Below are 22,487 nucleotides of genomic sequence, written 5' to 3' on the forward strand. Positions count from 1 at the left end.
ACGAGTGATCAATGTTTTATTTGTGTACATCCACCCAGAGGACAAGAAACAATCACATATCTACATATCACAGTGATAACAAATCATTTAGCAATCAGCAACATTATAAAAATAGGATAAAATAGATGAAATACACTATAGTCACGGGGAATCTTGTCATTTCCATTACCTATGGTGGGATGGTGCATATGATGGGCCAAGATAGCTGAAGGTCCAATATACCTATCTAAGAGACCGAATGCTTGTTGAGTAATCAAATCAGACATCAGGTATATTCCAGTACCTGAAGATAAATGCATAAGATGAAAAGTTTGAATGCTAGGGATGAAATCACCATTAAATCTCAGAAAAAAACTTCAAATGTAAAATGGCAGAAAACCTTAGGAACCACTTGGTGGTTAAAAAGTCACCTACATATTTAATTACTGGTTTAGAATGGGAGAAATGACTTATTCATAAATCCCATTTAGTTTTTTCTTTCAAGGTTAACTCATCATGTACCTTCTGCCACCACTAAGAGTGGAAATATCAAAATCCACCATACCTATAGTGTAGAACAAAAAATGATACTTATTTCAGAACTACAAAAGACATTCAATAGCTGATATTTAAATAGTCTATGCATATGTAAAAATATGAATTCAGAGCACAACAGTATCATGAACATTCTTAGAACATGATAATATTGTTGTTTCTCTTCAAAACATATTTTGCCTCTCAGACAGTACACATGTAACAGCAGTCTAAAATCATTATTTAACACTAGTTGAAATTCATTTCAGACTTTTTCAGGCAAATATATTTTGCCATTAAAAGAAATGGTGTGAAAACAGTACCTAACATTTCTAGTTTAAACAAAGAATGAAAACATCTGTAAGACAAGGAGATTTAATCAATGTATGTCTAGATGTACATGTATTTCTGATGATACATGTACTTGATATACATGTATTTGGTATACATATGTCTGCTTCATATCTACCTCCTTAAATGATATGCATTTAGCCATTAAATAATTTATTTAGGTTTGATCATAAAAAAAAACCATCAGTGCAATTCAAGGAAATATTGATCTACCATGAAAAAAATATAGAAAAATAATGAAAACTTATCATTAAAAATGAAAAAGTTCCTGATACAGAAAAAAAGTGTTGGGTGAACTACACACAATGAATAATAAATAAAATGTATGACTATAAATTATAATGACAAAAACTTGTAAATAAAATGGGAAAAGTTATCAGTTATTGCTACATTAAATTATTCATCAGAATCATATTATTTCAGCATATTTGTCCATACTTCATTTTGAAAGTCTCGTCCAAAGGTCTCGCTATACTTATAACAAAAAGCAACTTGTTCTATCCTTCAGAATATTAAGTTTACTTTTATGTCAAGAACTTGAAGATTCTAATAAAAAACCGTTGCAAACTTACAAAGCTTAACAAATAATTCATGACTACTTCAGCATATGTGTGAATTTGTTCTACAATTTTTCCTAAAATTTGATTGTAACATGTGTAGCACAAGTAATTAAAAAAAATACACAAAATATTGAGAAGAAAATGTAGACTAAGTTTGCAAAAGGTTCATTCATTCTCTAACCATCAGAAACTATTTTCAATATCAACATATGTATAGGCAATCAATATGACATATGTATAGGCAATCAATATGACATATGAAATTAATTATGTTAAATTTAAACAATATTTGTACAACTGGGTCCAGATTAACATGTTATAAACTTTGTAGTGTACATTTATAGGCAATTTATTGTACAGTCATACAATTTACAAAAAAGAAAAGTAAATGGAATACAAAACTCAATAACATTACATTTTTTAAAAATATAATACAATTGGGACTTTTTCAGATACTACAAATGTGCAATGTAATGTATTTGTTAGCCAACCACATGTAAAATGGTACAATTATGATTAGGACAGTTCCATTAAAACATATGAGGTACTCGGGGAAGGCACTTTCAAATCTGGATAACTACCAATAGAAGCAAATTAAGAATCTTTATTCTTACACTGAACTGTTAAAAAATAACCTACCACACAGGCCAATTAACGCACCTTTCCTGTGTACGTCATATGTACTGATGGAACAGCCCTCAAGTATTGTGCAAAAAAAGCACGTTAAACCACAATTTAAAAATTTTAATTTACCATAAAGTGTAAAAAATGTTGATGTTTCAAAATGCAAATTGACACATTCATAACAAATAGCAACATGACAAGCATTCAAGTGAACAAGAGCATCTTCATCCTAAAAACGCTTTGCAAAAAGAACAACAGTCAACAATATGATTTTTATGGAATGTGAAACGAATCTAGTTGTGATACCCAAACAGATTGTATATTATCACCACATACACTGTAAAATATGTAAAAATGAATTTCATGTCAATTTCACCTGGTTTTGTTGCAATATTCAAATGAAATTAATGTTAAAAAAAAACTTTCATGTTAACTGACAATTACTTTTTCTCATCAAAACTGTGTGGGATGAATTTTACAAAAAATGATATTCATTTTTTAACTGTGTCTGCATAGTATCATGTTGATTTATCATGGGTGCTCAAGAATGAACAAGAAGTTGCATGTGTTGTCATGCTAGACATATTCCCCCCGTGGTTCAGGAAGTTGAAATCTGAGAGCAACCGAAATCACTTATATTCACCTCATTATCTATATAAGGCCACATAACAAATTTGAAATTAATCCATCCATATGGAGTAGAGATTTTAGTAATGAAAATTCATTTATCATTCCATAAAATGGAAATAAAATGGCCCACGAAACAGGAAATTGATATCGAACAGCACCATAAATCCTTTACAATGTATGCCCTTCCATATGAAGCAAAACATCAGATCAAATCAATCAATCTATTGGAAGCCAAGATACATGTAACTGCAATGAAATTTGAAGGGACAGACAAGTTTATCCCAATATACTACCCACTCATTGAATGAAGGTATAATAATGTCAAATTATTAATACTCCTTGTGGTATACCGGTTTATGAAAATGAAAATTATCATTGAAAAAAAAAAACCAATAAGATACCTATTTATGCACATTTGTGATGATAGTGCCTAAAAATATAGGACATAAAGATACAAAAATTTACAACTTTTCCAGGTTACTATGCTAATCAAAGACCAAGAACTGAACATAATTTGTCGAATAATAATAATGAACTAGTAACATGGCCATAAAACTAACTTCAGATTCAAAGTGATTCCCATTTAACAATCAGTCTATATAATTATATGTTACCTTTAAACATGATATGCTGCTATTTATTCAATGGAGTATCATATGATAGCATAGGTTGACATTTGACTTTTCCTCTTCCTACAGAGAACTGAAGGGCATATATTAAAGACCAGTTTTAGATCCAGGGGTAGGAGACCCCCCTTTAGTTGAAAAATTTGGTTAAACTGAGCTATATTTCAACAAAAATGAGGAAATCTTGGCCTGGAACCATCCGTTTTAATTTTTTTAAAATAAATTTCTGGTTATGCCTATAAAAACATTTTTTAATTAAGTCTTTGTTGTACAGCCATACTGAGTTGAAATATAGATTACACTACAGTCAATATCAAAAAATAATTTTCTACTGTATGTGTAATAAATGTAACTTATCATTTTTCCTAACTAGTCTTTGGCATAGTCAATTGTTACAGGTTCCGGCAGACATTACAAATTTTTAAAAGGTATAAAACTTAAAGCATCATTTAGACAATTAAAAGCCCATAGTAAGGCATTATTTTAGGGAGTAGGTTTGCCTAAATATTCAGGACTTTCAAAAACTTTAACCAATTTTAATCTAATTTTAACAGAATTTGATGCTTCTATGTATCCAAAGGAGGGGCTGTACAATATGTAGTAATGTTCAATTCCCCCTGACTACAGGCTTACACTGTGAAGAAGAAAAAAAAAATCATAAACCACCCATGGCTACATTATAGTTAAAATGGAAATGGATTTCTTGGTATAACTTATAACCTGATGATAATATGCAAGGTACCACATTACATTTTTTTTCAAGTTTTTTTTCTTTTTGTTAAAAAAAAGAAAATTTCCCTGAACAAAATAAGATAACAAATTTGGCAATAGCTCTATGCAAATTTCTTTGTACAGCAACATTTAGACGTTAAAAACATTTAAATGAACACCACACAACTACTGTAATTGTATCAGTTTCCATGGTGTATAATTTTCCTATCTTCCACTGTCAGCCAGACAATGTCAATAGTAATACTATTTGCTATTTTCAAGAATATGAAACCAGCATCATTGATACTCAAAATCTATGTTTAAACTGGTATAAACTTAATGTCTCTGTTGAAATCCAATTGTGAAAAGGAAATTAAAGTACACCACAAAATTAATTCATTTACAGTCAGTTAACCTCGAAACAAAATAATATCATTTAAAAACAAACAATATCCTGTCTCTGATTTTGTCAAGTACTATAAAGACAGTTTTAAATTTCTGAGGCCTTCCACGAAAAAAATGAATGGATCAATTCAAAGCAAACATTTTTTTACTGGATAATACTAATCCGAAATTCTTAAAAAAAAAACTTGATCCATAGCATAAACCATATTTCTAATACAAACCAAAACTTAAAATATGAAATCTTTCACCAAATAACTGCCACTTGTTGCTTGCTTCTTTCCTTTGTCCTGAGCGAACCTTATTCAAAGGCATGGCTGTAATGTCTCAATCCAACAGCAGTTATAAATAACAATGATGCAATGTCTTCACAAATGGAATCCATTGAGTAAAAACAGTCATAGCCCACTGTCCAATGAGGAAAATAAAATGGCACACACATCACAAATTTGCTGTATTTAAAAGGGCTATGTTTTTGGAAATGGTTGTTTGCCTCTTTGAGTTAAGCCTTCGAATCGTTTGTATGTGTAATTTATAAACACCCAGTCTTTGTACTTGCTGTCTTTGTCACCGTCTGCCATTGTCTGTGGTTGATTGTTCTGGTTTGTAGCTACAGAAATAATTAAATAAATTATGATGTGTATGATGAGGTATAATTCTATGTTACTAAACTTTGAATAATGTAATTTTTTTTATTGTGACAATTAAGTTTAATATGACAACTACAGGAAAATGTCTAAAGTAGCACTCCAGCTAAGAATCATGCAAAATGTGATTCATGGTTGGAAAGCCTACATATTTTTATTTTTGATATTTTGTTTGAAATGTCATAGTAAACAGAGATTAACATGTGGTTTTTCATATAACCTTTGCTCTTAGGAGATAAAAATTGTATAGAATGCACTGTAGGTTTCAAAATTAAGGGAGATAACTCTGTCAATGACTCTCAAATACAATAGAATCTACTGGATTTTCAATGTTGATTATCTCCTAAGAGCCCGCAGATTTGAATGAATAATTACATATTTCATAATATAGACCCATAAGACAACTAAATTACAAAAATAAAAATATGTAGCCTTTTTTTAGGGTGTATCACATTTTCCAGATTTTGCATGATTCTTACAAAGACAGCTACTTAATATCTTTATTTACAGAACCAAGTTTATAAAGGTCCAAAGGTCAAAGAAAACAATAACAAAGGTAACTAGTTCAACAGACAGGAAACATTAATTAAAATATGCAAAAAATCTAACTGCAAAAAAAAATATAAAAAAAAAATGGGGAAAATAATTTGAAGAATGTAGAAATTTTTTGAAGAAGGCATTTTCAATGGATCAACACTATCTAATGTTTAATCAGAAATAATTGTGATTTTATTATTTTTAGCTGAAAATGTGTTTTGAATTGTTTACAACTGATAATTATGTGTAAAGTGTGTTAATGCCTGTTTTTAGTACTGCAATATTACAACTGTTGCATTTAGAAAAAAAAATGAACATTGCAAATATTCTCAATTTACAGTATATATGTATAAAGGAACATTCAATCTAGGAATTATTATTTTCAACAATCTCTTGTGGTTCTAAATATCCATCATGGTTACAAAAATAGCTGCTCTTTGAATTATTCTGCTACCACAGATAAAATAAAAAAGTGACTTCCAAAGCTATGTATCTGAAGCTATACAAGGAAATGAGTTGTCAATTTCTGTTTTTTTTTTTTTTTTTAATTTCATTCCATCATTTCTGTACTTTATATTGTTCCTACAAAGCGAATACTGTAAACTACTTACGCCACTTGAGATCAATTTCGGGGAATTCATCAAAGTTAGATGTATCATCTATACTCTTAACATCTACTGGAATGGCGGCAGGTCTCTCCCTGTAAAAAAAAGAATTTATCAAAAGTTGCTAAAATGAATATCTTTTTACATCTTCAGTCACTATTGTGGGTCAAAAGGTTGATTTGCTATTTACTATAAATCAACTACCTGAAGTAAAACTTGCCTTGCCATCCAGGGAAGCCCTGAAATGAGTCAAGGAAGAAAAAAAACACCCAAGTCAAAACTTGCCTAAACTGTCCAACAGATTCATGATAGGAATCATTGGTACAAATTAAACCCCAATCGAGATATGTAGTGGTTAGGGCACTTAAAAGGCATAATGGACAGACAAATGAATCAATAACATTTCAAAGTCCCATGGCACATTGTGTAAGGAGACGAAAACAAATTATACTGTCACATCTTTCACTATTTCACTTCTCCCATTGCACATTTTCCTTTAGGATTGGGTCAATGCTCTTTTTTACAATGAAGTATTTAAGGATAATACATTTTTTATCAATTACACATCATCATTATCAGCTTACCTGATATGTTCCCAATCTACTCCTCGGAAAAAGACATGGGATTTTATTTCATCTATACTATTAGCACCTATTCTATGTTCTGGATCACAGCAAAATCTACAAAAATACATGTTTCATATCTTATTTACTATGCACTTTAAAGTATAAAATCAAAACCTAAATGGTAAATACCCTAATTATACTAATAATAACAGACTTAACTGTGTTAATCAATTATGAAATCTCTATGAAGGGGAGATAATCCTTATTTGAGCTGCTTTTAAGGAGCAAATTCAGATAACTATCACTTGAATAAACCAAACTGTACATGAACTATAAAAGAAATGAAATCATGCTTTAAACATGATGAATCATCTAAGTAACTTACAGAATTAAAACTTTAAAATATATTCCCTTTCACTGCATTTTATACTGTTAGATTTAATTAATATGTATATTCCCTTGCATTGCATTTTAGACTGTCAGATTTAAATACTATGTTCTAGTGAATGTCAAATCCTTACGATACTTCCAGATTTTTATTATATAGTCCATATCTTATATCAACGACAGTTTTCCTTTCTCATTTATGTAAATATAATTAGCTTATTATCAACACCTACTTTTGTATAAGGTCCCTGGCTTCATTAGATATAGGCATTTCAGGGGGAAATATTAAAGTCTCTCTCCAGTTCATAACTTTTCTGTATGTCTCTTGTGGATTTTCAGAACAAAATGGTGGATACCCTGTAAATAGATGTAAACAAATAATACTGTATAATAGGTAATATATGCTGCAATCAAATTTTTGCATTATTTCTAAGAGATGGTAAAAACTTAAGTCATAAAATATTGTTTCAAATGATTTGTAACTGTTAATGATGAGTTAAGCAAGTATTACTATAAATGGCAAAAATTAGATCTGGTAAAACTAAAACCCTACGCAGAAGTTTCTTTGCACAATAATGTAAGTTGTACAGTAAAAGATCAGTGTACTACCTTACTAAATGACTACTATAAATAAACATTTTGTAATGATCCTCTGAAGTAATGAATTATTTTTTTTAACAAAACAACCCTTCAATCATGTAAAAGAAACATTTTTGCAGTTATTGATGGTGTCAAGAATAGCAAATATTTTTAATATTAATTATGCATTTAAAAATATTCCTGTTGTGTATTGAGTCTTATGGGTCAAACAATACATTTCCGACTTATTCAGAAATTATTAGGCAAGATCTTGATTATATCATCTTTTTTTTTCATCCCTGAACAGATTAACCAACCAGTGCCTAAATATCATTTTTATTATCTCTTTACAAAACAAAATACTTCTCTCAGAATAAATTCAGTAAAAAAACTCCCATTGCTTCCAATGCAAACCCATATTTTAAGTGATGCCCCATGTGAATAAACCTTTACAAACCAAGCAGTTTTATGTATCACTCTTTAAGGTTCATGGGCCAAGTTATCTTTTGCAACTTTCAAATCATAGGGTCATGCAGCATCTTTTTGGCCATTTCCATGGCTTCTTGATATAATCTGAAAATGTGCTAAATTTTGACCCTAACCCCCACCACTGTTTAAAGTACTGTGAAAAAAAATGAACAGCAAAATGAAGGACTGGCATATTCTGGAGTGCAAAAATTAAATTTCTTTCAAAATATATTAAATTGAAAAAAATATTATTCAATCCCATGGCCACTGGCCTTCTCTTCATGACAGATTGTTCACCCCAAAAGGGGCAGTCCTTGTGATGTCATGAATATTTACTATATTTATATCTCTCTCACACCCTACATAGCTAGAATTACTTCCCTTTTCATGTAAACTTTAAAATGCTGTGTACTATTTATAATCCCATTGGGGTATTGATCATCAATAACAGCTTCCATTAGCTGTAGTGGTTCACTTACCAATCATCATTTCATACATGATGACACCAAGAGACCACCAATCACAGCTACTATTATAACCAGTTTGCATAAATACTTCAGGTGCAATATAATCTGGAGTTCCTACTGTTGAGTATGCCTACAATGGAATAAAAAAAATTAATAACATGCCTTGTACATGATATATACAGGATAATGCCAGTAAGAACTCAGAGAGCAGTTATTTAAATCCGACTTAAATTGAACTGGCACTTTATGTTACCGGAACCAGTTGAGTTTAACAAAGGGGTAATAGGTAAAAAAAACTATCACCCTCTGAGACATCTGATAGAGCAGAATATTACCCTTGTTTTGAACCAACCATATTAAAGGAAATTGAATGAAGTACAATAATACAATTTCTTGACAGAAGCAGACAAGGTCAAATGAATAGGAAATTTTTATGGCTTTCACTTGATAGTAAATTAACTTACCAATGCTCGCCTATTTCTTTTCCAACTTTCTGCCCTTCTTTTGGAATCCATAGGATTTGAAGAAGCTGAAATCACGAAGAAGAACATTTAATTTAACCTTTGTGCTGTAGATGGAAAATATATGAAAATATATGGACCAAGGAAAAAGTAGTTTTGTAGTAAAAGATATGAACCCTCAACTACAGGCACTATCGGAACTCCTCAGCCTTTCCAGTTACACAAAAAATATCCTGGAAGGCACTAGGCGAAAGAATCTATCCGGAATTCGACTGAACCAATTCTAATATTATAGTTTTATTGATGAAATTTTTACCATTAGTTTTTTTCCAAGCTCCTTGCTTAGCACACAAATTCTTGACAGAGTTACTGTTCTTTATTTCTAGTGATATCTAACAAAATTTTTCAGTACCACCTGATGGATAGAACTACTTTGAGTTATGAATAACTACAATTCCAGCAACTTTTTCAAGAAGAAATTCTCCTTTCTGCATCTGAGCTTATTTTTCAGTGTAGTGGAAATGGTGGAGTAATTCCAATTGCAACAGGCAATATGTGGAAAATGATACTGAATATCACCTTCAACATACCCCTATGTCAAAATGTATGTGCAAATAGAAATTACACTCTTTTATGAAGAACTATAAAAACAAAATTCTGCATCTACAGTCTTTTTGCAGATTTGGTCAAATGTACTTTTATGCAGGTAATAATTTTTTTTTAGTTTTGAAGAAAAGAAATTTAAGTTTCATTGTTTTAAAACCAAGTTTCATGCATCCTTTTTATAATTAGTTTACATCCATATGTGAAATAGCAAATATTAATTTCACACAAAAATGTGTAAAAAGAATATCCTATAGCGGGTATGTTTCGTGGGGTGCTTCTATTATGTAGTGCAATGGTTGGTCTAAAAATGCCAAAATAAATACTTAAACCGAAATGCACCTCCAAGGCCTATGCAAATAAGCGATTTTTTCTCTAATAGAATAATAGGAAATGGTTTTGTGCAGGAGAAAATTATGCTAATAACCGAAATATGCAATTAAGCGATATGCGATTAAGTGGAGTCGACTGTACTGCAAAATATTTATTCTGGGCATCAGTACCCAGTGTACCAGTTAACATCTGCAAAAATTAGATCTGTCCAAATTTTACACCTGCCATACAGTATTCATCTCTACCTTGAAGGTCATATTGAATGGTCAGTAGACTCAAATTTTTACATTTTTTACTTTCCACAATGTAGCCTTTTAACAGTAACTAGCCCTGCTAGTATCATATACTGTGGAAGAAAAATTATTATTTGTGGGGTACAAATTTTTAGGAATTAATTACATGGACAAACATCAAGAAAACAAGCAAATTTTGCTATTGATACCATTAAATTAAACATTGACAGTATATACTTACTGAAATCACTAGGTTTGGCATTAGAGAGATCTTTGTAGTATTCAGTTCTATGGGATTTTTTAAGGCCTGTACATAGACCAAAGTCAGAAAGTTTGATATGTCCCTGGAAAGAAAAAAACAATTCTATCAGCATGTTATCAGTTATTTGTAAGAGAATTTAACATTATTAACCAACTTTTTAACAACCCTTGATTCACTCATAAACAAAATCAACTTTATACAGGTATTTATTGTTAATCTGGGAGTGAATTGTATAATTAAAAAATAATCTGTTTCAATACTTTTCTAATCCACTATAAAGTTTTTCAAAAACCATAATGTTGTTGCTGAAGTCTATAAACACAGCCAATGTTCTGAACACCATATTTTTTGGGAAAAATTTTGCTATTTAGAACCACTTGAATATACAACAATTACTGAAGAATTAGCTTTAAAATGTTAATCTACAACAGTTCTATAATTAGACATGGATCTGTGCCTGTTGTTAATTTGTCAAAGTTTAATGTTTGTTTTGTCTACATCAGTTTTTTTTTTCACTTGTAGTACATGTAGCTTATGTAAATAAACACCTTATCTATTGCTGTTTTACTGTTGACCTGTGAGAACATTAGCTTTGACTAAAATATTGAATATAACTTCATTTTGGCACCCAGTATTTTGTTGGTGGCCAATTTAGCTTTCACAGTTCAGTCTGTTTCTATATGCTTGCTTTTTGTACTTGGAGGTGGTCCCTATATATTTTGGTTTCAAATACTATGATAACAGTGGTTTCTCTTGATCTTAACCTTTGACCTTGACATAACATTTACTTAAATATGCAGGGGAAAAACAGGTGTCTGAATTCTATGAAAAAAATACTATTTATGTCTACATTTGAAGACATTTTTGTGTACGTGGGTGTTATCAGATCTACGATATAGGCAATAAACATTGACATTGTGACCTTAACCTTTGACCCTAATACTTACTTTAGCATCCAATAATAAGTTATCAGGTTTAATATCTCGATGAATAAAGCCTAGTTTATGTATAGAGTCTATAGCCACTACAGTTTCTGCCACATAAAATTGTGTCTGTTCTTCTGTTAAAGTGTCTTTTTTCATTAATAATGTCATCATATCACCTCCAGGTAAAAACTCCATAATGAGGTATAAGTTTTGTTGATCTTGGAAAGAATAATACATTTTCACAACCCAAGTATGATCAGCTTCCACTAAAATATCACGTTCTGCTCGTACATGAGCAATCTGAAAAAAAAATGCAGTAAGAACTTGAAAAGAAATGAATAAAATAAAAAAAAGAGATTACATTAGGTTAATGTACGAAAAACAAATATTTGAGCTATCTTCTTAAAAATATCCATGTACCACAAGTGTATCTTGCCAGATATTTACCATAGGGCCATTTAAACTGAATTTCTTGCTTTTAAGGCAATGTATAGTGAGTAAACCAATTCAGATACTTAACTACTTTTTTTACAGTAAAGAAATAAAAAGTTTGTAAAATGTTATTAAACATAAGCTACCACTTCCCAAACTCTGACGATAAATACCTTCTGATTTTAATTTTTTTTAAATATGTTTTTCAAGGGTTCCTTAAATACAAGTACATGTCAACTTAACATCTACATTTTTTTTACAATCAATGTCTCACCTGGTCCTTTTCAAGCATATCAGCTTTTCGTAATATTTTCATAGCATACACATGACCAGTATCTTTTTTCTGTACAAGTCGAACCTGCGAATATAAATAAACACAACTTGAAAATTACTGATTTTTATAAAATATACTGCAGTTAATTGAAAACAAACAGTTGTTTGAAACTGAGACGCTCTTAAGGGGTCAAAAAAAACATCAACCCAACATGAACACTAAGGTCAAGTAAACCTAAATGGTAGATTCTCATCCAACCCTCACAAAAAATATGGGGTAAGTGGAAGATTTTTTTTTTTTTATTTCTTACCAGATATTTTTTAACCTTATTTCAGTTATTTGAAGTATAGATATGCCACATCAGTTGAAGAGAAGAATCATTATTATAGTCACCAAGAAATGAAAGATTTGTAAGTAATAGTATCTCAATCCTGATTTTGAAATTCCTGTCCCATTTCTTTTTCAATATTTGGCAATTATTTAGGGGCAGGATCGGAATTATTTTTGTTTTACTATTAATAGTAAGATGAAACTTCCTTTTTTAAAATTTACCTTGTAATTATGAAAACAAACAGATCTGATTTTACAATACTTAACACAGAATTAGAATAATAAAACCATAAGACAAAATATACAAAAATATCCAAGTTAATAAGATGCTTACATAAGATGTAAAATGCTGAATACAAACATTCCAATGATTTTTAAGAATTGTTTCCCTTACCCTAGGTCTACCTCCTTAAGAAATAAACAGAGTAGAGCTTGTTGTTTCCCTTACCCTAGGTCTACCTCCTTAAGAAATAAATAGAGTAGAGCCTGACAATTGCATAAGAAAAAGGATTGCTTCAAAAAAGAAGCTGAAGATATAATTATTCATGAGGAAACATTCAATGTAGTAAATTTACTCTTCTTTTTATTGAAGTCAATCATGCTAGGTGATCGAACTTCAGACTCATGGTACAAGAAATCAGACTCAAACTTTCTTTTAAAGTGAACCTACTTCCTTAGCAAATGAAATTTTATTTTAAGATTTGTGCTTCATCATCTTAAACTATTACATAAGAAAAAAAAAAACATTTAATATTAAAATTTACATGTTGCAGGTGGGACTAAAGCAAGCAAGATGTTTTTGAAATAGACACCAAAATCTTTAAAATTGTATAACATCCTTTGCTGGTTTTATTCTAGACAAACTTGTTTTATGATCTCTAATTCAAAAGTAAATAATAGAACATTAACTGCACATCTAAGACCTACATATAGACTATTAATACTACTGCTCACATAAAGAATGAGGTAGAATAAAGCATTGTGTACAATGCAGTGTATTCGTCCAAAAGAGGTTCAAATAAGCTTTTATTTTTGACCTAGGACTTTTGAAATTTCATTATCTTGGTCCTAGGTCTTTAAACTCTTTACAATTTACCTCAAATGTATCATTGAATTAGAGCTTGAAAAAAAAAAACAACTTTGAATCCATGTTCCTCTATGTCCTTAATACCACAGCTCTCAGCATTGAACATTGAAGCAGAGTACCAATGTTGCAGACTGAACAGCATTTTAATTCAAACCAATTTCTCATAGACTGAGCTTGGGAGAACACTAAATACTGTAACATAACAAAGCGGGTCGGAAATGTACTGTCAAAAATTCTTCCTTGTTTTATTGTGTATTTTGCATCTCACAATAACCTAGATAATTTCAGTTTTTCATTCCTAGATTACGGGCATTCTGTCAAAACCAACAAGGCTGCTGTTGACATTTTCTGGTTTGCAGAAGTTCATTTTAGATGTCTTCCACATAATCAGGTAATTATAGATTATTGGGTTCATAATGGTGCAAAGAAACATAACAGAGTTCTCTCCCTTTACTTATAAATCTTTAGTCCTTCCTAAGATTAAAACAATGTACATGTAGGATGTGCATTTCCTTTGCCATGCATTGGTTCTCAAAGTAATAACGGTTTCATGGCACAAGATATTTAAAAAGTAGCTGATGAAATAAAATAACATTGTAATAAGATTTTGGACTGATTATGATAACAATGATTCTCTTCAATTACAGCTGATTAAAAATCACAATTAAAATTCCCAATGCCAAAATGTTTCTTTTATTAGACACATGCAATTTTGATGCAGTTCTTTCAAAAACCTATAATCAAGTTTTTGAATAGCAATCTGACCACTGCATGACTCTTAGCCAGACTGGTATTTAATCACACATTAACCTGGTATATTTATCTTATCATGACTCATTCCTTCAAATAAACTGACTTTTTACTTCTTTAATCTATTGACCTACTGAGAACAAACTTCAAAGACTTTGAATAAACAAGCAGCAAAAACTGAAGATTCAAATGAGGACCAAAGAATAACAAATGACTTAATTCAAAACTTCATTTAATGATTTACCTCAAGTTTTTCTGTCAAGGGAACAACCATACAATTTGTGGATGGGAGGGCTTGAATATTATTTTTCTAAGTAATTTGAATTTGCACTGGCCATCCATTTCATGCAACCTGTATTTCTCTATATGTAAGCCAGTATTGCTTTTTATTCTGAATAAGCAGGCACAACCCCATAGTTCATGTGCTTTCTAAAACTACATGTCATGTGCTGTATGAATCATTGTAAATAATATATCCTTTCATGCTAATTTCCAGAGCAGACTCAGTTGATACTGATGTGAGGTGCTTTGTAAGTGCAACACTTTTGAAAAATACGTTTGAAAACTGTTTGAATATTAACAATATGTTGTACATTTATCTAAGGAAAGGACCAACTGAGTGTGCCCAGAAACACAAAAGTGTCTACATCAATTTAGCCAAAAATCATTGCAATTTTTTACTCTGCTAGTAAATATCCATTTCGAAAAACTTTGAAAATTGGTCTTAAACTCTGATATTATATAACCTACTGAACCCAAAACCAACTACTATAAAACAGGAGACTGAACTATGAATTGCAATTTATTCTGTTAATATCTCCCCTAACTTTGATATGACAATAACCTAAATCAGTTTTTAACTCTTCTGCTTGGAGGTGGAAAATTGAGAAAAACACTGTCATGAAAAACCTTAACATTTAAATTAGATTACCTAGTAATATTTTTATCAATTTGCATATTTTTGTAACAAAATATATAAATGGAAAATAAGCATAGCGATAACACAGCCCTTAAATCCACATCAAAATAGAGTTCAATATTAAGGTCAATATTATTTGTTTGTACTGAGACTGTAAAACGTTCAAATATTTAAATAGTAATTCCACTTCCTGTAAAACCTTCCAAGTAAGATTAACCTGTTGGGTAATACAATATTTGCCAAGCATATTCAGCTTGGTTTTCTGCTTAACCCTCCCCTAAAACCAATACAATAAATATGGATTTTCTACACATAACCTATAAAAGCCTGAACTATTTAATTTCTACTTAATCCTGTAGTAATGTGAGGTTGAAGAAATGATTACTATGAAAAAAATTCACTTTGGTATTTTTATCTTTAACCAGTAAAAATTCAAATAAGATTTTGAAGAATAAAAGATATACAGGACATGATGAAACTCCAAGTAAAATGTAGACAAAGTGTAGCCTGAATAAACAACCAAAAGATACTAGAAATGTACTCAAAATCATAGGGTCCCAAAATATACAAATATATAAATTGACATATTTATGATTTGCCCAAAATATACTACTTTTTACCATGAATCACTTCCTGTGAGAATTTTAGAGGGGCTTGTCCTCAGGTCGACAGGATGAGAAGATTTGTTTTTAATACAAGTACTTAATACTACTGTCTATTTGTTAAGAGGATGAAATCATACTATATATGTAACAATCATGTTTTTTTTTCAATATTTATGACCTGATTCATGGATTTGTAAACCATATTGTGAGAAACAAAAATTGAAGTGGCTATAAATTGAAAATGTTTTACATTATACTTGAACATTGTTTACTTAATTGTACTATATTTTAATTAGGAATTTTGTATTTCCAGTGTTGTCTCCCCTTATTTGCATATTACAGATTGCTGCTTCCACTGTCATAGAACATATCACATCCATACATAGCATCCATACTTTGTCAAGGCAAAAGGCAAAAGTTAACCTGAACTTCAGGCAGGTTTTTGCCATTTTTCAATTTCAATCGTCTTTAATTAAAAAAAAATAAGTAAAAGAACACCAATGGTCATTTTCGATTCAAAATATGGGCAAAACTTTAAAATAGTGTTTTTCAGTATAAAAGAATAGGATTAAAGTATTTTTTTACTTTTTATGATTTCATGACACCCTATTACCAAATAAAACAGTATACTTCTACCCTTTTTATTGCAGTTAATCTGTACTAATAAAAGTGTCATAACCCTTTCAATCATTCATCACTTAGACCTTATCCAGCGATGATAACATTATCCACATATAAACAAATCTATATATTTTTTATCATTGTCATTATAATTGGTATTTATTTACTTTACAACCAACAATGCTCGCAAGATATTGATGTCTGAAATAGAAACTTTGTAAATAAGTTCATCAACATTTTACACAGCTGTGGTACTATCATGAATCCTGTGTATTAGTTAAAATTGAGTAAATATCACATGTAAATGGTAACATCTTGAGACATCTCCAAACACAACTACAATCCTAGTCCAAGAAATGTTATAAAATCACATCAGAAGAACAAATTTTAAACTTAGCTGTACCTATCCAACTAACATACTAGTAAGTCAATACGAAAAAAAAAAACACAAAACAAGTTACTTATATATGTATAAAAACAATTTCATACTTAAAAGATATGGATCATTCCCAGTCTGGCAGTGAGTACTTTTAAGCTCTTTTGTATAGTCATAGAACTTCTTAACTATCAGAAAAGTTTAGTTTAAGTGGTTTTGTATAGTCATAGAACTTCTAACTATCAGGAAAGTTTAGTTTAAATGGTTTTCTACTGCGAACCACAGGAAAGTATCAGTATTGTGAGGGGTGAGAGTTAAAGGTAAATACACCAAGGGGGTTCCAAAATCTTCTACTTCTCATTCTTCTAAAGAAGAGATTCACTGTAACATCAATATTAATAAATGAAAAACATAAAAATCAATTCTATGATCACAAAGAAAGCTAGATGGTACAGAAGTCCAGAAACTGTAAACTGAAAAGGATCTGATATATTATGGGCCTCCAAAAAATCTGAAAGATGGTAAAAAAGGGGTTTAAAGCACATGGAAAATTTAAATCTTTGTTAATGTTGTGAGCAGCCACAATTGCAATGGCAGATTTTTTCATCAATAAACCCTGGCAGTCTTACTGTCTTTCGGGAGTATTCCAGGTAACGACCAACTCATATCACAGCCCAAATCAATTTTGACTTGTCTATGGCAAAGAGCTAATTGCTAAAATAAGACTCAAGTTGCATGAAGATATCTGGACCTTAGACCTTTCAATCCTTAGCAAATAAAATCCATGCTGTGTTTATAATACCCACATCCATTCCCTTATCTCAAAGATCCAAAGAAGGCCTTGAAAGCACTTCTACCTGGGATGCATGTCCTATTAAATGTTATTAAAGCGACCCTATGTAGTCATACTAATAGTGTTAAAATGGAATATACCCAATGGTGTATTTGTTGATGAATTAGACACTGCCATAATGAACACCTTTCCATTTCATATCCAGAGCTATGCAACCTAGCTACTGAAATGTACAAGGTCTAAGGCATTTACATCTTTATTACAAGGTTATTTTCAGATCAATGCTATCAGTGTTATTTTACCAACCATAGGTAGCCATAATTATAGTGTTAAAATATAATATATCCCCATGTTAAATTTGTCTATGAATTAGACATAGATGAAATTTACAATTATAGAATCCACTTCCTGGGTTTTGGAACCCAGCTATTGAAACTTGCCTGTTCTAAAGTGTTTTATTTCATTTTGCAAGTCATATGGAAATCTATATCTTATTACAGTATCTTTCACTGACCTCAGGTATTAAGTGTCTGTATCTGTGAGAATCAGGCAGTGAATGAAACATAGTATGAAAAAACCCATCATTTTGATAGTTTAATTTGACTATTTGCACCATCAGAATCAAGGTAAACAGACATGATTTTCCATATCATGCTTGACCATTGAAATGCACCGAAAATGAACATTTCAAGGACAGATAACTCTGTTAAAAACCTCATTTTTCTAAGATTCTATAGAAACATTTTTGAGTAAAGCCAGGGATGCAGAGATCATATAATGGTCTTTTCAAATAGAGAAGTACCCTTGAGTGATATTACATTATCAGATTGGTGGGGTTTTGACATGCATGTTTGTGATTTTTCCCATTTTGCCTGATTCTTACAAACACTTACACTTAATGGCTTATATAGGTTATCAAGGATCTGATCCTTGAATGAGTTTGTATTGATCTTATGGTAATGATCTGACCAGAAACTACCTGGCCTTTTCAGATGATAATTTGATAGGCCCTTTTAGTAAGAATAAATTTGGCCTCTCTTTTTAGAGTTTGTTTACCTACCTCACCAAAAGCACCTCGACCAATTACTTTTATAGGTTCGAAATCATCAACACCTAACCGTGATCTTTTCAGTCGAAGAAATTCTGTTTCCTTTATTGCATGCTGTTGTCGAAGGTCTTGTTTCTGAAGAGAAAAAAGATTCAGAACTACATGCCTACTGAATATAAGACTGGCTGAATTCTTCAATAAAAGTGATGGAGGATGGATTATTTTTCTCATGAGAAACATATTAACATTTATTGACGATGCTTATAAAACTTCAACAAACATTTTCAATTTGAACGTACAGTGCTCACAAGTAAAAAATTGGAAAACTTTTGTATAATATATGCATATAGTTTGATGCTCAGGACATGTAACAAAAGTCTTGCAAATCAGCATTAAACTTGAATTTCCCAAGACTCAAAATTTAATGAAATATTAAATTGGGGTTTCGCATGAGAAATTCAAATCATATCTGTGTCCACACCAATGAGCTTTAAAAATGTATGTTAATTAGAGAGAAAAAAAACAGTGATATAACAAGAATAGGTATGATGTACATGTCAAAAAGACAACAACCCCACGGAGATAAAAATGTCAGCCTGAGGCCACTTATTAGTCTTCAATGAACAATGAGGAAATCCTCATACCACAAAGGAGCTGCAACTAGCCCCAAAACATCATTATACTCAGGTACAGCGAAAGAGTTGCCACTGCATACTCAAGTAACATAAAAATAAGCTAAAGGTGAAAATGAAACAAGACATACAGAGGCCAGAAGTTCCTGACTTGGGACAGGCAGAGAAATGCAGCAGGGTTCAAATACTTAACTTCTTTTTTTGAAGTCCCTTCATATCAACTGCTGTACATTTTTCCCATTTAAACCAAACACTTGCCTTAACAAATCCTCCTGTCCAGGTTTTGAGTCAACTTACAATACATGTACCTAAAACTAACGAAGGTGGACTCAAAACCCTTGACTTGGGAAGATGATCTTAACCAAACAATCTTTTTTATGTTTGAAAAGGAGGTTTGGTTTAGACTAGTTTTACTGTACATATTCTATGTCAGTTATCAACTTGTAAACTGTTTATATATATATCTACAACATCTGTTGCACAAACAAGAATATGAATAAAATGGGTGTATCACTTATGAATACAAATGTTCTAAACATGTAACAAAGTGATGTCCACCATATACCTCCAACTGTATCAACTTCATGTCTGGTGCGTTTGTTTCATATGTTTTTTTTTTCTTGCGTATCAAAATTATGCAAATCAGCTCAATTCATATCTATAGTTTTGATTATACTTCCTCTTCTTATTCATGCTTTGTTTATAGTGTCATTTCTCCTGAATCATAAATAAGAAAGTCTTTTTCAGATATCAGTAACTGGTTGAAAAATGTTCAATTTCTTCTAAAACATTGAGTAATGACTGCTTTTTGTAAATTCTTCTTTGTATTGATATGACCACTAATTTACCAATTATGACACTATAGCATGCAAATGATATTTAAGTACAACCAGTTTATTCACGGCCCTATAGAAGAGGGAGGTTTGGCGCAGTGTAAATCCCAGATTTAACCCAAATTTGTTTGAAATGCCCGTACCAAGTCAGGACCATTGCAGCACTAGTTACTCCAGCGATGTAATACAATGTAACTTTTTTGACAGATTTATTTTGGACTTGACATGACCATGGATTGGATTAGTGTCTGGTAATTTTGTTGTTATTCTTTTTTGTTCAACTAATGTGCACTTCTCTTCCATTTTCCATTCAGTAAATTGGAAAGTCAATAAAATTAAAAAACAACTATGAAATACATTTCAGCAAAATTGTAGAATGCAGTCATTATTTGACTTAGATGTATGTGTAGAGATCCTTCTGGGACACAATCCAAATAGACTCGTTCAGTATCTTCATCGTAACCAAATGCTGCATGGTGATACCACAATTTCTTTCTTCAATAACCCTTCAGTTTTATCATCAAGGATAAAATGAAAAAATGATGAGAAAAGGAACTTAAATTGAATCGTTCACCACAAATCTAAATGAGTCATTTCTAATTTTAATAGGGGATTTGACCAATGGCTTCCCTCCAAAATGATCCCTGGACTTGACATTACCAGGCTAACAGCACAAGTGGAAATGATTAAATTTGGAAATATAAATCTCCAAAAAATGTCACAACTTGACAAGATGTTTGAATTATAACAGTAAAATTTATATAAACTCAGCCATGAACCTATCAAAAACCTGTCTATACTAAATTGCTATGGCAGTTCTTTTCTGTAGTGAAATTGTAAGAGTAAAATTAAAATATCAGTAAGATAACTTTGTTTTCAAACCTGCTATTAAATAACCTGATATCCATTTTTAATATACATTTTTATTATTAGAAGTATAGATAATATATGCTTATACCTCATTTTAATCATATACTTAACAATAAAATAGATTACATCAAGGCTTACTTTGTATCACACTTGTTTACAAAGCATTAATTTCAGGCCACAACTTAAAACACCTGTATAATTCAAACATCTTGTCAAATCGTGACATTTTTTGAGATCTTTATATTCTAGTTATGACTCTGTTAATTACCAAACACTAATTTTCTAATTGTTATTCAGTATATGAAATATGAATTAACCAAAGTACAATAAAAATAATTTAATTTGCTCTTCATTAATTCTAATTGCCACAGTATGTCGTGTTATGTATATATCTTACTGATAAGTTGTTTTTGTTTCATTACAGAGAAAGAGAATCGATTTTCATGTTTAGGATCACACCCAACTCTGAATATTAATTTGTTCAACAATTACAAATTTTTCTGCTACTTTATGAATCTATGATATCCAATAGGAGGAGATTCTAGTCATGTTTCAAAAGGAAATTGATTTCTGGTTCTTAAGTGTTGAAGAAGTGGAGCATTATATTGCAAAATAAAAACACAGAGGCTGAAGTACATGTGAACTGCACTCATGTATTAACACAAAGTTAAAGTACATGTGAACTGCACTCAGGTATTAACACAGAGGCTAAAGTACATGTGAACTGCACTCACATATTAACACAGGGGCTGAAGTTGCACTCATGTATTAACACAAAGTTAAAGTACATGTGAACTGCACTCAGGTATTAACACAGAGGCTAAAGTACATGTGAACTGCACTCACATTAACACAGAGGCTAAAGTACATGAGAACTGCACTCATGTATTAACACAGAGGCTAAATAAAATGTGAACTGCACTCATGTATTAACACAGAGGCTAAAGAACATGTGAACTGCACTCTTGTATTAAAAAAATTGATTGACATCATCACTGGTTTCTTCTACAGTTCAAATACTTTTTCTGTACCCACACATCATCCTTCTAAATAGTTCCCAATGGAAAATATACTAAATATATATGGAGAAATGCAACAAATGTACCAGAGTATAACCTAGATCCAAGACAGTAAATAATTTCAAAGGATAACAACAGAAAAATAAATATACAATGTGTATCTTGAGAAATCAAGTATTTCCTTATGACCTCTGTAGATGCAAGCCACTTCAACAACAGTGAGTAGGCCAACTCTCACCTAAAAAAATAAGTGACATTTCTAGACCCTTTTCTTCCTTAAGAGAGAGTGTCACTTTGTTCCTGGTATACAGTGAACCACTACTGCCAACTAGATTCTCATGTATTTCAATTATGACATGGAAGTATTTTTCTATCATATTTATGGCATGTTGTTGTTAGGAGCCTTT

General features: G+C 31.1%; 1 protein-coding gene and 1 long non-coding RNA gene across 4 annotated transcripts in view; one reads left to right on the top strand and one right to left on the bottom strand.

Moving 5' to 3' along the window:
- Nucleotides 1-22,487, bottom strand: part of LOC148610014 (serine/threonine-protein kinase tricornered-like) — a 45,641-nt gene continuing 23,154 nt past the window's right edge. For all 3 annotated transcript variants that reach the window (XM_088541849.1, XM_088541847.1, XM_088541846.1), the window contains exons 4-13: nt 18,739-18,861; nt 12,198-12,281; nt 11,513-11,791; nt 10,545-10,647; nt 9,138-9,202; nt 8,686-8,803; nt 7,393-7,516; nt 6,791-6,886; nt 6,213-6,301; nt 1-5,027 (exon numbers count right to left, since the gene is read on the bottom strand). In XM_088541849.1, coding sequence (XP_088397975.1) covers nt 4,885-5,027; nt 6,213-6,301; nt 6,791-6,886; nt 7,393-7,516; nt 8,686-8,803; nt 9,138-9,202; nt 10,545-10,647; nt 11,513-11,791; nt 12,198-12,281; nt 18,739-18,861 — 1,224 coding nt within the window. In that variant the 3' untranslated portion in view covers nt 1-4,884. The remainder of the gene's footprint in view (nt 5,028-6,212; nt 6,302-6,790; nt 6,887-7,392; nt 7,517-8,685; nt 8,804-9,137; nt 9,203-10,544; nt 10,648-11,512; nt 11,792-12,197; nt 12,282-18,738; nt 18,862-22,487) is intronic.
- On the top strand, nt 16,916-22,050 carry LOC148610015 (uncharacterized). The gene is made up of 2 exons (XR_015914680.1): nt 16,916-17,029; nt 21,486-22,050. It is a non-coding gene; the product is annotated as an uncharacterized LOC148610015 (long non-coding RNA).

Source organism: Perna viridis, chromosome 8 (genome assembly GCF_037379345.1).
Source record: "Perna viridis isolate PV_CMFRI_1.1 ecotype Kerala chromosome 8, ASM3737934v1, whole genome shotgun sequence".
Classification (NCBI taxonomy): domain Eukaryota; kingdom Metazoa; phylum Mollusca; class Bivalvia; order Mytilida; family Mytilidae; genus Perna; species Perna viridis.